The 10,653-nt window shown below is 39.4% G+C and overlaps 2 protein-coding genes across 4 annotated transcripts in view; one reads left to right on the top strand and one right to left on the bottom strand.

Annotated features, from left to right (window-relative positions):
* Positions 1-5,518, bottom strand: part of LOC111435585 (GDT1-like protein 1, chloroplastic) — a 7,887-nt gene extending 2,369 nt beyond the window's left edge. The window contains exons 1-12 of one of the 3 annotated variants that reach the window (XM_023072992.1): positions 5,328-5,513; positions 5,223-5,294; positions 4,762-4,846; positions 4,107-4,397; positions 3,786-3,839; positions 3,165-3,226; positions 2,694-2,762; positions 2,382-2,433; positions 2,173-2,247; positions 1,667-1,796; positions 1,116-1,186; positions 255-302 (exon numbers count right to left, since the gene is read on the bottom strand). In XM_023072992.1, the coding sequence (XP_022928760.1) occupies positions 255-302; positions 1,116-1,186; positions 1,667-1,796; positions 2,173-2,247; positions 2,382-2,433; positions 2,694-2,762; positions 3,165-3,226; positions 3,786-3,839; positions 4,107-4,397; positions 4,762-4,846; positions 5,223-5,294; positions 5,328-5,377 (1,059 nt within the window). In that variant the 5' untranslated portion in view covers positions 5,378-5,513. Of the gene's footprint in view, positions 1-15; positions 164-254; positions 303-1,115; positions 1,187-1,666; positions 1,797-2,172; positions 2,248-2,381; positions 2,434-2,693; positions 2,763-3,164; positions 3,227-3,785; positions 3,840-4,106; positions 4,398-4,761; positions 4,847-5,222 lie in introns of those variants that run through there. The other 2 variants (XM_023072991.1, XM_023072990.1) reach the window with 2 other exon arrangements.
* Positions 5,519-7,814: 2,296 nt separating this feature from the next.
* LOC111435587 (uncharacterized protein At5g41620-like) overlaps positions 7,815-10,653 on the top strand; it is a 6,153-nt gene continuing 3,314 nt past the window's right edge. The window contains exons 1-2 of the mRNA XM_023072994.1: positions 7,815-8,416; positions 9,989-10,111. Of these exons, the coding sequence (XP_022928762.1) occupies positions 7,940-8,416; positions 9,989-10,111 (600 nt within the window). The 5' untranslated portion in view covers positions 7,815-7,939. The remainder of the gene's footprint in view (positions 8,417-9,988; positions 10,112-10,653) is intronic.

The raw sequence follows: 10,653 nt of genomic DNA, 5'->3' as shown, positions 1-10,653 counted from the left end.
AAAAAAAAAAAAAAAAAAAAAAGGTGTTGTCATATCATAATCCTGGCTGGTTGGCCTTTCAAACCACACTGAACATTTTAGAGGGACAAATGAGAGAGAGATAACCTAGGGAGCACGAAATTCATGTTAAGTTCACTGTGTGTGAGACAACGAGTTCATCCTCCTGAAGCATAATGTGCAGTAGATATAGTAGTGAGCATTCATAAATGGCACAGACGTGAAGAAAGTGGACAAAGAATGAATGATCATCTTACCTTCTCTGATAAAAATGTCCCTAGCAAAGAACCGCCTAGAACTGCAAGCTGCAGATATCAAAATCGAATAAAAGAACTGGCAACTTGACAAGTGAGAATGATAAATAGATACTGAGGATTTGGTACACGCCATATATGTGTGTATAAATATCTATCCACAAGCACAGATATGCAAGTATATTATTCTAAAGAAGTATTTAACGTGTTCTTTCCATTAAATTCGTGTACTGAACTTGCCCCCAATCGATAGACCCAAATGTAGTACGCGCATAAGATTCAACTTAATATACAACCACAAATAGATCGGTTGGGGAGGAAAACGAAGCATTCTTTATAAGGGTGTGGAAACCTCTCCCTAGCAGACGCATTTTAAAAATCTTGAGGGGAAGCTTGAAAAGGAAAGCCCAAAAAGGACAATATCTGCTAGTAGTGGGCTTTGGCAGTTACAAATAGTATCAAAACTAGACACCAGTATGCCAACGAGGAAGCTGAGTCTTGAAGGGAGGTGGACATAAGACGGTGTGCCAGCAAGGACGCTAGGCCCCGAAAGTGGGTGGATTGTGAGATCCCACGTTGGTTGGAGAGGAGAATGAAGCATTCTTTATAAGAGTGTGAAAACCTATCCCTAACAGATACGTTTTAAAAACCTTGAGGGACCTGAAAGGGAAAGCTCAAAGAGGACAATATCTGCTAGCGGTGGACTTGGGTAGTTACCGTTTGTGATTCTGTAGACACGCAAAACTGTTTACCTCTATCTTACTGATCAACTTTCCCACTGAGAAGTCTGGTTTAATCAACAGGTTAAAGTAATGTTCAAACAAAAATGAAGTAACTGGATGCTGTTAAAAGTATAGAAGTTACCAATGTTGCAACACCATGACCAGCTAGTGCACCTCCAATGACTCCGAGGGGTGAAGAAGCAGCAGCAAGGGCTACATAATGCCAGAAAAAATATAGCTTTGAGTTCAGATGTAGGAGGAAGTACTAAATCGGAAAAGCACTTGCAATTTCTTGTCAACACCAAATTCAATGATTTAAATAAAAGACTACAATCTTGGTCCACATAAACTATTGAATGAGGAAAAAGAAACTTAGCGCTTGCTTGGGTTTTCCCAGAAGCTTATGCCAAGGACACTTTTATATAAAATGTTAATGGTTAATTCTTTCTTAACTCTAAAGAACAGTGTGGAAAGATGAATACAGTTTACATTTGTCAGTCTAGTTCATTTGTATTTCGATCAATCTTAATCTTCTCTTCATTAACAAACAAATGAGGTTATAAGCGAAAGGAGAAAGGAGGGAAAACTACTTGGCCATCCTATCATATAAACAATCAAATTTCAAGGTTTAATATTACAGTTTTAGTAGAAGATTTCAATAAAATAATTTGATACAATAGACTTTCCAATTACCAATTGTAGAGAAAAATGACTTGTCGCCCCACTCAGCAACAAATACTAATGCAAAGGTGCTGACGACAGTACTGGCAGCAGCTAATATCCCAGCACCATTTCCTGAGAACTTTGAGACAGCCAACTCTGCCTGATTCAGATTTTAAAACAAAACTGTTATTTTCTGACATACTTTCAGCTACTGAATCCAATCACATAGGTACATCTGGTTTTTGGTGACTTTGTAGAATTCTCTAAAGGGAAAAAAGTTGGTGTTTACAGTAGTTTCGAAACTATTTTTCTAGACCTTCAATATTTACCATTTCAAAATAGTTCAAATAGTATGTTTTCCTTTTTGGATGTGAAAACATATAATTTTCGTTAAATCATAGTAGTTATTACATTTATCTAAGGTATCTTCCTGTATTTCATACCCTCATGGCGGTTAGCCACTACACCAAGGGTTAGAATACTAAATTTTTTGTAGGCCACTGTCACAGACGTCAGACATTAGTATAAGGGATTACCTCCTTCTGCTCATCTTCTGCCTTTAGTCCATCGCTTGAGCTGGCATCAAGCAAAGTCGTAACTCCAAAATACACCTGAAATCAGTCACAATCATTCAATTACATCCGTAAAAAGCATTAGAGTTTGAATTAGGTTATTTTCTCAAGTATGTAGCTACTTGTGTGTAGCAAGCAATGAAGTTGTTTTGTCACTAAACGACAGTACTGACCAAAAGACAGACAGCTGCAATATCATCAACTGGTAAATCACTACCACCAAGCCTGTGATCATGTATAAGTAATGGAGATAAAGAATCAAATATGTTGATGATAAATGGAATTTTTTAAGAGGAATCGAGGTTAGATATTCACTCAAACCATAAATTGAAAAAATAAATGAAAGATCTCAATCCACGATTTCATTTGGGACCATATGTGTAAATCTCAGCCATTTTGGATTGATGGTGCATTAACAATTTAACAGAACAGTTTAAGAAATCAAACTCTTGACTTCTTCATATGGCTTATCACAAGGAACGTACCTGAATGGAAGAACCTCATCAACATAGTGAAAAGTTCGTCCAAGAACAACAGATATGATGGTCATTACCCTGCCATGGACAAACAGCTCTTGAAAAATTTGATAAGAAATTTTCCATGTTTTCTTGAGATATCAACCACAGAGCATCTTCGTATACAATACCTATGACTCGTCTGTTATTTAATTAAAATAATTGCCAGGCGCACCAATTTATTCATGATATTTCGCATTTTTCTAGTTGATTATTTTTAATTATAAAGGTTCTTAAAGAAAAATCTTGAAGTATATTGAGTTACTATGCACAAAAATAAGGAAATTGCAAGCTCATGGTTACCAACGTGATGCTCCTGCTAAATGTCATTAGGTAAATAATTCTATGTCAAATGGGATTGGATAGCAGATACGAATTTGTCCGAAGGGGTGCGGCAATGAAAAACAAAAATACATAGTCAGCCATGGTGAAATAACATACGCAAGTGCACCAAAAGTTCCAGCAAAAACAATAGCAGCAGAGTTCCTAGCTGCTAGAAGAGCCTACAGAAGACAGTAAACATAGAATTATGAAAAGCACCATACCCTATCATAATCAGGACAACAGGTCAGAAAAATAAATAATTCAAGCGATAACCGCCCAAGCCCACCACTAGCAGATATTGTCCACTTTGGTCCGTTACATATCGCCGTCAGCGTCACAGATTTAAAACACGTCTGCTAGGAAGAGATTTCCAAACCCTTATAAAAAATGTTTCGTTCCCCTCTCCAACCGATGTGGGATCTCACAATCCACCACCCCCTTGGGGGCCTAGCGTCCTCGCTAGCACACCGCCCGGTCTCTAGTTCTGATACCATTTGTAAGAGCCCAAGCCCACCACTAGCAAATATTGTCCGCTTTGGTCCATTACAAATCGCCGTCAGCCTCACGGTTTTAAAACACATCTCCTAGGAAGAGGTTTCCACACCCTTATAAGAAATGTTTCGTTCTCCTCTCCAACCGATGTGGAATCTCACACAAGCCCATTTGTATTAACTCCAAGTTCAGCAGACTACAAAGTTTCTTTTTCCCACCAGAAATTAATCATCATTTGGCACTTACTGCAATGAAAAAAGTCTTGTCCCCTAGTTCTGAGAAAAAGATTAGCAAAAACGCCTGCATAAAGAAAGAGTGATAACATAAGTATGATCCTTCAATTTCACATCATACTCCAAGCATAAATTCATTACTCTAAACTTTAGCTCAAAATCAACCAATAATATTATAATTTTATTTGCAGTCAAAGACATACGACTTTCAAAACTGTACACGAGATGTCAAAGTTCCACCACGAACTCTCCACAAAGAAACCAAACTACAGCTAGGCTTCCTTCAGCATTAAAAATACAGATTCATAAAAGTTATAAGGAGTGATTTACTAACTGAAGCAAAACCTGTGCTAATATCACCAAGGTCTCCCAGAAGAGGGACTGACTGCAACCCAGTAGCAACATCTGAACCGGCTAATGCCTGCTGAGAGTTTTGAAGTATGAAGAAACCAGACAGGAGCATAAACTTCAGAACTGAACTGCTGACTGCACTGCTAGATTCATGGTTATCTATATTTTTATGAATTCCCTTTGCCAATGACTTCTCAAAGGCCCAAGGATTATCCATAACAGTTACTGATCTTGTAGATAATTCACAGCTGCAGAAGTCACGACGACGAAGTTCCTGGAAGACAATTTATCTCAATGGACGAGTATGCATGAAATGAACCTGAAAATGTTACATTTTATACGTCCACATCTATAAAAGAATATATAGGTAACTAAAAGAGACATAAGAAACTGTCTTACATTATCATATTTTTAACCCCCCAAAACAATAAACAGAACCAATTACAGAGGGGTTCGTCACAACCACACACGATTACATGTTCCAAAATTACATGTACACAATCTAAGTACACTACCAATTCCATTAAGCTTACATATGTATTCAGAAGTATAAAAGTATCTAATTTTTAAGTTCTCTCAACGTAAATTGGATTGCAAAGAAAATGAGAAAGGAAAAAAGGGAAATGGGAGAAAATTACTTGGCGATCATAATATTTCGAAACCACTTCTGATTTGCGCCAATACCGCTCTTTGCGAGTTGTGGCCTGGCAACCACTTGAAAACCTATATCAATAAAGCAAGAACAGATCAAAGAATTCATACCTTCTCTGAAGTCTGAATGGCATTACATTTCAGAGATCATTTAAAGAAGTGTGATGAATATATAGCTCAATTTGCTTCATCTCCTACAGGAGCTCAGTCTTCAAGAAATCTCTCAAAATAAACCAGTCCCAAACACACACACATCAATCAGGCAGACACCGCAAAACTGAATACGCATCTCATTCTCTCCCACAGTTTGTTTCTAGCAGACATTCATTCTACCCTACAAACAAAGAATCTAAAGCCGCTATTCCCTGATGTTCTCCGCTCAGATATCAAAACAAAGACCTAATTCATACATACATAGATACACAAAAATCAAAAGAATCAGAATTACCTGAAAAGAACGGGAACAGATTCATGAAGCGAGAGTTTAGAAGACAGCTTCCTGCAAGGAGAGCTAAGAGAAACCAAACAAGTAGGTACGGATTTGAGAGATGAAGAGGGTGAAGGAGGACGAAATGTGAACTGTGAAAGAGTTATGGCTGGCATTGTTCGTCGATCCCCTCCGTTTCTGCTCTGAATCTTTCAGTCGAAAACGAAAGGTCGAGAGAGGGAGGGAGTGAAGAAATGCCAAGCCGGGAAGAAGGAGCAACGACCGACTGTGAGGCGCCAACGGTCCCAACTGCACTTTATCCTTTTATCCGTTCCCATTGGGCCTACGGGCTTACGGCCCAATATTGAGCTGCATGGGCCATCCAGCCCTTTGCGATATCAAACGACTGAATTAAATAAAATAATAATAAATATAAAATGAGAATAATAAATTATAAAAATGGCTGATAAAAAACATAGCTCGAAAAGGTATGAACATCGAAGTCAATGTCTTGTTCGATGGAAAGACAAAAGTAGACTCCCTTTGACTTTCACTCCGATCGGCATACCTCTCAACCACCCGCTCATTGTCCTCCCTTCTTTCTCAAGTGAACATCTACTTGTCCAACTGACCGAGGCTATAAAGCCAATGGCTATTGCAAGTACGATCTAACAAATGCCCATAAGACGATCTAACAAATGCCCATAAGACTCACTCAGGGTTTAAATACGATATCTAAGACTTTATCGATACAGGGAAGGTGGAGCCAATAAAGGCAAACCATCCCAATGTAACTATCAATTATGTATCCACTCATGTTGTTCGTTCTCCTGCCAATATAAATATGTACACGGATGAAAACTCCAGTCGAGAAGAAGGTCACTCACAAATTGTAACCATCCAAATCCACTACTAACAGATATTATTCGCTTTAGTCCGTCACGTATCGTCGTTAGTCTAACAGTTTTAAGACGCATCTACTATGGAGAGATTTCCACACATTTATAAGGAATGATTCACCTTGTTCTCTTTGGACTTTCCCTTTCGACTTAACGATTTTTAAAACATGTCTATTGGGGATGGGTTTTCACACCCTTATCAGGAATACTTTGTTTCTCTTTCCGATTGATGTTGGATCTCACAATCTATCTCCTTGGAGCCCAACGTCCTTGCTGGCACACCACTCAGTGTATAAGTTGAACTGAATATCTGAACTTGTTCTTACTTTAGCACATGTGAATTAGTATAAAACTAAATTTAAGTAATATTTTTATCTACAAAAGTTACAAAATTTAAAACATTAATCTGTGTTTGATGGGACAGTTCTAGAAAAGGGTGGTTTGGCAGTTAATTTGCAAGAATGTTTGAAGACATTTATGACACATAATGGATCCACTCACCTATCTCAATGCGAATTAAATTCAACGGTCCTGATCAAAGATGAACATTAATTTCCTTAATTAAATCAAAACTTTATCTTAATTCTAGTCTTTTAAGTATTAATCAAATCCAAAAACGTGTGTGTTTATGGCATTGTTCTTGTCGGAGTGAGAAATCGAGAAAGCTAACGACAGTGTGCAGTAGTTCCACTCCAGTAGCTAACTTTTTATTCCTTTTGTTGTTATTTATGAAGATTGAGCCTAAGATTTATCGACCATTTTGTTTAAAAATGTAATCTTGGTAAGCTAAAACACGAGAGATCATGGATATATTTGGCCCTACCCCTATTCTCCCTTACGTTAGAGCTACCATAACTTGGACTCATTATGTTGAGGATTGTTGAGAGGAAGTCCTACGTTGACTAATTTAGAGAATGATCATGCGTTTATAATTAAGAAATACATCTTTATTTGTACGAGGTTTTTTGAAAAAACACAGAGCAAAACCATGAGAGTTTATACTTAAATGGACAATTTCATATTATTGTGGAGATTCGTGATTCCTAACATGATATCAGAAAAGGAGTCGAGCTTTGATTAAGATAAGGCTATTTGAGGGCTCCATAGGGCCCAGGGGAGTCTCTATAATGGACTCTAGAGAAAGAGTTGAGTGTCAAATAAATAATGCAGTTTGTTCGAGAACTCTAGTGAAAGAGTTGAGTCTTGATTAAGGGGAGGTTGTACAGTAAACTCTAGAGAAAGAGTTGAGCCTTAATTAAGGAGAGGTTGTACATTGAACTCTAGAGAAAAAGTTGAACCTTGATTAAGGGGAGGCTGTTCGAGGGTTCCATAGGCTCGGCTGTTTGAGAGTTCCATAAGACTCAGGAGAGACTCTATAGTGTATTTTGTTCGAAGGGAGGATGGTTGGAAGGGAGTTGAACCTTGATTAAGGGGAGAATGTTTGAAGGTTCCATAGGCCTCGGTTGTTTGAGGGTTCCATAGGACTCAGGGGAGGCTCTATAGTATACTTTGTTCGAAGGAAGGATTGTTGGGAGGGAGTCGAAAACGAGCACGGTTGAAGAGTTTTTGTTTAAATCTTTTTTTTTTTTTTTTTGGGCGGGTTAAATCATCACGGGTGGCCCCAGCTAGATGCCGAACAGGTAATACTAAACCCTTATGCGCCAGGCTTTATAGGCCACCATGGAAATGACTCGGATTGGATCACAGCCCAAGGTTGAGTAGAAGGGTGGCAGGTAGAAAAGAAGAGAAATTGGAGCAAAAAAAGGGAACCCCACCTGGAAATCTCAAAGCTTTGTCGTGAATTCTTAAACCCCAGAAAGAAATAGGGTCAGAAAAGGGATGGATGAGAGAGAAAAGGGATGGATGAGAGAGAAAAGGGAAGGAGAGAGAGTTTTATTTATCGAACAAAATGGAAAAAGGGCTAAGTGGGGGCAGAAAAGGAGGAAAAATTGGGGCAAAAAGGGACGAAATGTGGACCTTGCACTCCATTGCTTTAATGGAGGATTTGGGCTCCTCCGGCTCTTCCTCAACAGACCATCATTAGCCGAACAGACAACCCTTTTCACCATTATACTTGTTACTTCTTCTATCTCTGCCAGACGGCTAGCGGCGGCCCTTTGGGAGTTTCATCAATACCTTTCACTTCCTAAAATGCACAGAGCTTCCAATAATGGCGTTTCTAATGGCGGTGGTGGTGCTGCTGATTCAAGGCTCATCCGCCGCCGCTACTTCCATCATCATCATCACTCTAATAGGGACAAAGCCCTTGACCTTTCCAATTTTCTTGGTGATCCTTGCCCCAGCTCTCCTGAACAGGTCTGATCTTTGGTTGGATGTTCTGTTTTCTTTCAATTTTTGGTCTAAAACTGAGCTGATTATCTCTAGGTGTGTGGATAATGTTCTGAACTGTGTAATGATTGGTTTGGTCCCTTTTATGATGTTCCTTCTTGAGATTTGGCTAGAACAGGATTTCCTTTCATGTCCCTTTCTTTTTTGAGTGAAAAGATCTGGTTTGTGGCAAGCTGTTTGTTTCTAGCTGGTCTGTTCTTAATTTTGCTGGTTAGAAGATGGGTTTCCAATGGGGTTTAAATATTAATTGGTATTGATATCTATTCTACCTATAGGTTCCATTGTTTTGATATCTATTTCGAGAGGTTTAGACATTGAAAACCATTTGAATTAAGCTTAGAAATACTACTTGACTCGTGAGTTTCATTGTTTTGATATCTATTTCTAGAGGTTCTTTTCAAGATACGAGCCAAAACTTGAAAGCTAAAAAAAGTAGTTCTTATAACATAGTTTTTGTTTTTGGAATTTGGGTGTGAATTCAAGCGTTTCCTTATGAAAGATGAAGATTATCGTACATAATTGGGAGATCTCATATTGGTTGGAGAGGGAAACGAAACATTCCTTATAAGAGTGTGGAAACCTCTTCCTAATAGACACGTTTTAGAATCGTGAGGCTGAGGGCGATATGTAATGGGTCAAAGCGGACAATTTCTGTTAGTGGGGTTTGGACTGTTACATATGGTATCAAAGCTAGACACCGGGCGGTGTGCCAGCAAGGACGCTAGGCCCTCAAGGGAGGTGGATTGTGAGATCCCATATCGGTTGAAGAGAGGAACGAAGCATTCCTTATAAGGGTGTGGAAACCTCTTTCTAGTAGACGCGTTTTAAAATTGTGAGGCTAACGGCGATACGTAACGAGCCAAAGCAAATAATATCGGTTGGCAGTGGCCTTGTGCTGTTACAAATGGTATCAGAGCCAGACATCAGGCGGTGTGCCAATGAGGATGTTGAGCATCCAAAGGGGATGAATTGTGAGATCCCACATCGGTTGGAGAGTGGAACAAAGCATTCCTTATAAGGGTGTGGAAACCTCTTCCTAGCATACGCGTTTTAAAGTCGTAAGGCTGACGGCGATATGTAACAAGCCAAAGCGGATAACATCTATTAGTGGTGGGCTTGGACTATTACAAATGGTATCACAACCAGACACCAGGCTGTGTGCCAGCGAGGACGTTGGGCCTCCAAGGGGGGTGGACTGTGAGATCCCACGTCAATTGGAAAGGGGAACAAATCATTCCTTATAAGAGTGTGGAAACCTCTTCCTAGCGATACATAACGGACCAAAGCAGATAATATCTATTAGCGATGGGCTTGGACTGTTATTCTTTACATAAACTAGCTTGTTGCAGAGTGTAAACTCGTGTTTTTGTTACACATTTGGTGTTCGAGTTACCGACTTATCTGAATCGTCGTCATCGTCCACTTCCTCTTTTACTATTGTTCAAGATCTTCATCAAATGCTGTATTTATTCTTTGCTATTCATAATTATTTATTCTTTTCTTATGTGTTCTCATTGTTCATAACTCTTCCAATGGCAGCCAACAAGTGCAAGCAGTTTAAGGAGGCATGTTGCTGCATCATTATTGCAACATCATCAATCAATTGAAAGGAATAATCAAGCTCTTCAGCCTGTATCTCCAAGCTATGGAAGCTCCATGGAGGTACAATTTCTTCTCTTTTCCTCCTTTAATGAGTATTTGTTCCCGTTCGATTTTGATCTTTCGTCTGAAGAATCCGTGTTCGACTGATCTATTCAAATGGGTAGCATAGAGTGAAAAACATGGAAATGAGCTAATATTAGCTTTGATTGTAATGGATACGGTCGGTTCTCTTTGAATTGCACCGCCATCATTCAAGAATCAGGCTCGTCGTTGAGCTACCCTCTTTTGGTTCTCCAATCTGACCTCTAATGTGAGATCCCACATCGGTCGGAGAGGGAGACGAAACATTCTTCATAAGGGTGTGGAAACCTCTCCCTAGTAGATGTGATTTAAAACCTTGAGGGGAAGCCGGGAAGGGAAAGCCTAAAGAGGACAATATCTGCTAGCAGTGGGTTTGGTTTGTTTCAAATGGTATCAGAGCCAGACACCAGATGGTGTGCTAGCAAGGATGCTGGCCCTGAAGGGGGGTGGATTGTGAGATCCCACATCGATTGGGGAAAGGAACGAGTACCAGCAAGGACGTTGAGCCTCGAGGGGGGGGG

Source organism: Cucurbita moschata, unplaced genomic scaffold (assembly GCF_002738365.1).
Source record: "Cucurbita moschata cultivar Rifu unplaced genomic scaffold, Cmos_1.0 Cmo_Scf00050, whole genome shotgun sequence".
Lineage (NCBI taxonomy): Eukaryota > Viridiplantae > Streptophyta > Magnoliopsida > Cucurbitales > Cucurbitaceae > Cucurbita > Cucurbita moschata.
Note: the sequence above shows the minus strand (reverse complement) of the source record. Positions and strands in the feature narration are given on the sequence as shown.